At 47.3% G+C, this 5,348-nt stretch overlaps 1 protein-coding gene across 1 annotated transcript; it reads left to right on the top strand.

Annotated features, from left to right (window-relative positions):
- Positions 1 to 2,421: 2,421 nt before the first annotated feature.
- LOC146190384 (uncharacterized) lies at positions 2,422 to 5,103 on the top strand. Its single transcript, XM_084600159.1, has one exon. The coding sequence runs from the start codon at positions 2,422 to 2,424 to the stop codon at positions 5,101 to 5,103; it is 2,682 nt and encodes an 893-aa protein (XP_084456285.1).
- Positions 5,104 to 5,348: the final 245 nt, after the last annotated feature.

Genomic DNA, 5,348 nt, shown 5'->3' with positions numbered 1-5,348 from the left:
TAACCTTTACTCGTCTTCTGACTGTAGAAGTCGCGAGATCTCTCCACTCTGTTAGTATTTATTCGAGATTTATTAAGAATCGGGAATCAATTTTGTGCCCCACAGCAGTGGCTCAGTGGCTAGGAATCTTGATTACCGAGTCCAGAGACGTATAATGGGACCACGGCAGCGACCGCCGCGCTTCGATTTAGGTGAAGCCGAAGACGCCCGTGTAGTTTGTATTGTCAGAGCTCGGTAATTAAGAGCCCCGGCGGGTCGAAATTTCCGAAGCACTCCCCGGTGACGTGCATCATAGCCGATGCCACTTTGGGATGCTAAACTTCATATACCATATGAAAACTGAGTTATGCTCCATCTAGCATTATTTAGCTCCTTCTTTCTTCGACATGTACAACTACGTACGTGCAGGATTTAAAAAGGCGTGTCATGCGTGATATGTAGGCACAAAAACGGTCCTAATGCGGTGGCAATTATAAAGAATAAAAAAAAAGAAAACTAGCTCACTGTTAGCTTGGCACCATAGAGGAATACAAAGCGATTTTTATGTGACTGGCGCACAACCCGCAGGCGACAACACAGACTAATTAGTGAGGTTCGCTATGGCTGGCAGGAAGCATGAAGAGTGCTTTGGAACTGGCCAGAATTATATATGAGCCATGCACATACGAGTAATGCTTGCAGTTGTTTAAATTTGTGTTTTTTCTTTCGGCTGTATAGGGCAACGAAAACGCATCATTAACGTGGCTGCATACTGAGTACCAGCACAATGAACGTCAATGTAAAACAAAATCCCATAAATAAACCTCGATTTTAACTTTATGATAATGCAAATAAGCTTGCTCTTGCACAACCGGGCGGGAAAAAATCTCTCTGGCAATAATCTCTAGCGCCTGAAGGCGAGCTAACCGCGGTTACCGCAGGCGCAGCTAAGCGCAGGCGCAGACGCGGAGACCCCAGCGCGCCAGTCGGCCGGGAATGGTCGCGCCCGAGAACGGCTACAAATCTGGTGTATATTCTGGCAAGTTATATCTCGTGCAATGACTCCAATCTGCCCCTTTCGGGATCCTTAATTACTTAGTTGTGGAGTCTAAGGGTAAAAGAAAACGGCACAATGTTTGGCTGGCAGAGAAATGGCTGATGGCAGCAGCTCTCTCAGCCTCTAAAACTAGTGAATGAGAAGACCCGTCGAAAACTAAACGACTTTGCCAGTAACTCCCAGTATGGCTGCCATTTATTCTATTAAGAGCCTTCAATGTGTTTAGGGCTTATCCCTGCTCTCCACGACAATGTAGACATTTTTTTTTTCGCTTTTCTATTAGTTGTTTTGGGTGTCTCTGAGATCTGGACGGCTTTCGAGAAAATTTGAATGTCCACTTTTCCTAACTCTGCCATTATAACGACGTCTACAACCTCAGATGTCTCTTATTGACTCCACTTCGACAACTATTATTAATAATCCTTAGAACGAACGAACACCGGGTTGATTTCAATATGTTGATCAATATTTCACCCGCGTCATAGCATCTGCTGCCGTCCATGGTGAGCTAAGTCGGTAAAACGACTACGCCGAAAAGGCGGCCGTGCAGAGTTGGAAGACTGGACAAAGACGGATTATTCTTTAACTGTATAGCTTTACACTCTTGTCGTACGGCGGATGCCAATTGATAAATACCCCATTCTCTATTATAATCCGCCTTTATACTTACTCGTTAATCTTTTATAATCCGGCTTTAGATTTTGTACATCGGAGCAACTGCAATGGAGGGCCCCGGTGGGAGCAGCCGTCCGGGTGCCTTGCCTTTATTAGTTTATAATAATCGTTATTTCTACATTCACCAAAAGTGCTGAAACGTGAAAAGCAGGTCAATCGGAGCACTGAGACTTGAAAGTGCCCTAAGGCCATGTGGAAGTTGGCTTGCATCAGCAAAGTACCATACCCATAAAAAGACCTTTTTTCGGAGAAAACGAATATTTTGCTCACTACTACTCCCCTTAATATAAATAAACGTGTTGCCATCATCGGCACAATTTGCAAGCAAGATGTACGTGTCGGTGCAGATTTTTGGAGGCGGATCACAGACGTTGCGCTCCGCTGCCATAAAAATCAAAATTGTGGCAGCCCGCCCCGTTGGTAACGTCGCCACAAAATGCAGCTTTTCAATTCAACTTTCCCTTTATTTGAGCGCATGTTTTGCCGCAGGACAAACGTCATCATAGAAGGAGAGAATCAGATAAAATATTTTTACTTAGAATAATAATTTATTAGAGTTCCATTCGGTGGTCTCTTAAGAGAAAGGATAACAATGCAATAATATAAACAGAAGCTTGTGCTTTCTCGTAGGAAACGCTGTGATTGAGAGGACCTGTGGGAAGGAACGCCAGAAACCTCCTGCGTACGCAAGAAACTGTAGGTGACGTGCGATGCGACTGCACGCCATGTTACCTGTGATCGGCCTGTTGCTTGTGCTGAAGGCAGCAGCCGAGATTCCAGAAACAAGCACTATTTTCCCGGAACTAACTACCACACCCAAGCCCAAGCCAAAGCCGAAGGCAGTAGCCGAGATTCCAGAAACAAGCACCATCGTGCCTGAAGCAATCACCACACCCAAGCCCAAGCCAAAGCCGAAGGCAGCAGCCGAGATTCCAGAAACAAGCACCATCGTGCCTGAAGCAATCACCACACCCAAGCCCAAGCCAAAGCCGAAGGCAGTAGCCGAGATTCCAGAAACAAGCACAATCGTGCCGGAATCTAGAACTCCCCCACCCAAGCCCAAGCCGAAACCTACTGCCAAAGGGTCATGGTTCAAGCTTTACCCAGAAACCGAAATTATCGACGTATTTAAGCCCGTCCTGATCCCTCCGCTCTCCAGGGGCATCAATGACACCATCCGCACCACGATCGAAGTCCTGCTCAACTTTCCCAATAATTTTGCTGCCATTCATCGAATGCTTGTGGAAATGGGCGTTGTATTTCCGGACCTGGGCAAATCTTTTACCAGCGTCTCAGTTGGAGGCAACACCATCCGACTTCCTAAGGCGCTTGCTGTGAGATTCAGGTTTCACAGCCTAGGACAAAACTTTATTATTCCGAGGCAGGCTTCTAAACTCCCTGCCCATATATCCAATAGTAAAAGACTACTTGTTCGGGTACTCACCGTGCTCCGCCAGCTTGGGGCAGAGTTCTCATTGGACGACTCAGGCAACATAAGAGGGTTTACATTATTTGGCCGATCGCAACGTTTCCCACAAACGCTGCAGTCGAAGCCAATGACTGTCGAAGGAAGAGATTATAACGTTCCCGCGGACATCAAGAAATTTCTCAGCACCTACAGGAAGAAGCCAGCCGAACTTTTTAAGGTACAGATGGCCCTGGAAGCGTTCGGTGTTCGTTTCAGTAAGTCTCCAGAGGGAAACCTTCCTCGAGCCACGTATCGTGGTGAACATTATGACATCGCCGATACTCCGGTAAGGCACATCACAATCCGTGAGCAAGAGTACATCATTCCCATTGACCTGGATTCAATTTTCAGGAGCCCGCTAATCTTGCAAGTGGGCGAAATACTCTCAGCCTTACAACGCGCGAACATGAAGTTGGAGGTTGTGGAAGGCACTGGACTTGTTCGTGGTGTCACCGCGAGCAACGTGATGTTCCGGCTTCCCGTCGTCCTCGACCTGCGCTTCAGAATGGGTGGCAAGACCTACATAATACCGTATGATTTGAGCAAGCTGATCGCCGAGCTCGAGAAGAGGAATATGCCCAGTATCATCGTATCCATCTTATACAATCGGTATGGCATCGTCCCTGTACGCGACTCCGAGAGCGTCGTCACAGCGCTCGCCTTCAACGGGAAAGAATTCCCAATCAAAGCCCAGCCAAAGACTGTTGTGGTCTTGGGTGGCTACAAGTACCTTCTTCCAACGGACGCCGACAAGATGTCCACCGCCGTGGCGAACAAAAACGTCACTCCTCTTCGATTGCTGCAGGTGCTTCAGCTAGCAGGCTACATCTTCATTCCAGATCCAGACGGTATTTTGCGTTTTATACAGAAGGGCGCCGACCGAATAGACCTCCATTTGGACATCCGACTCTTCGCGAAACTGCGCGATGTCAAGTATAGAATGCCGAGCGACCTTCCTCGGCTTTTGGATGTTGTTCGCGGTCTCACGCCGGAGGAAGTAGAAATGATCATGAAGCAACTGAGGCAATACGGGGTACTTGTTTCTAGGAGAGGTGACAGAATATTTCTCATGTTTAATGGCATCAAATATGAAGTGCATGTGAAGTCCGGTAGACCGAGCAAACCAACAGTCGGAGTAGAAATTTTTGTCGATGACAAGCTGTTCAGGATTCCAAAGGACATAGACAAATTTGTATCTCACGCGAAGAAGAGAGGACGCACTGCTGTTGAGTTAGTGATGGACCTTCTTCAGTCACACGGAATAAAGGTCGATCGCTCATCCGATGGCGATATCGCCTCTATCGAAATGGATGGAAAGTCGTACAAAGTCGGTGACGGCGGTAAAAGTAGAGAAAGTAACGGAAAGGGCGCAGGCAAAGAAGTCTCTACTCGGAATAATGGAAGAGGTGGCGGAAGTAGTAGTAGGGCTAGAGGACGTGGAGGCACTGAAAGCGTAAGTAGTGGGACTGGTGATAGTTTCTCACGGAGCTCCAGCGGCGTATCTTCTGGCGAAAGATGTAATATGGACGTCAGGATACGAGGGCAATTCTTCCAGTTGCCTCGTGATATGGCGGATTTGCCCAAGAGGCTTAGAAACTTCAAATACGCCGAAGTATTCTTTGAGCTCGTGCAAAAAGGAGCGACGTTGTTTTCAGACGAAGGGAGCAACTTTTACGCTTACCAATTTAACGGATGTCACATAGTTTTCCCGCAGAGGTTCCGCATAATGGTAAAAGTTGACCGGACCGGCAAGAAGTTCAGAGTTCCGGGAGAACTCGGCACTTTGGCAAAAACTCTTTCGACGGGTGAATGGAACTGGAAGGCAGTGCGCAACGCTCTCCGTTCTGCTGGATTGCAAGTGGCCGGATACGCAGGACCTGTCACAAGATTCTCCTTTCAAGGGAAATCTTTTCGCGTCAGATAACGCCCCCGATTCAAGTACTGTCTTCAGTCACTTGCGTGTGATGCGCGCTAATTAGTACTAATAAAGCCCTACTGAAATCTGCGCCTCGATCGCCCCCAGCCTATCGCCTTACATAGACCAGTGTCTTTCTCACACTGTCGACTCATACATTTAATAAAATAGTTATTATTCACTACAATACAGCCAAGCGCAAGTGTACGAATGCGAAGCAGAGCTATAGAACTTTCATAGCAACTTATTTGTTA

This window comes from Amblyomma maculatum, chromosome 4 (genome assembly GCF_055883805.1).
Source record: "Amblyomma maculatum isolate TAMU_Amacu chromosome 4, ASM5588380v1, whole genome shotgun sequence".
Lineage (NCBI taxonomy): Eukaryota > Metazoa > Arthropoda > Arachnida > Ixodida > Ixodidae > Amblyomma > Amblyomma maculatum.
Note: the sequence above shows the minus strand (reverse complement) of the source record. Positions and strands in the feature narration are given on the sequence as shown.

Excerpts from the sequence above, each read along its gene's own strand:
- LOC146190384 (XM_084600159.1), top strand. The coding sequence starts at position 2,422 with ATGCGACTGCACGCCATGTTACCTGTGATCGGCCTGTTGCTTGTGCTG.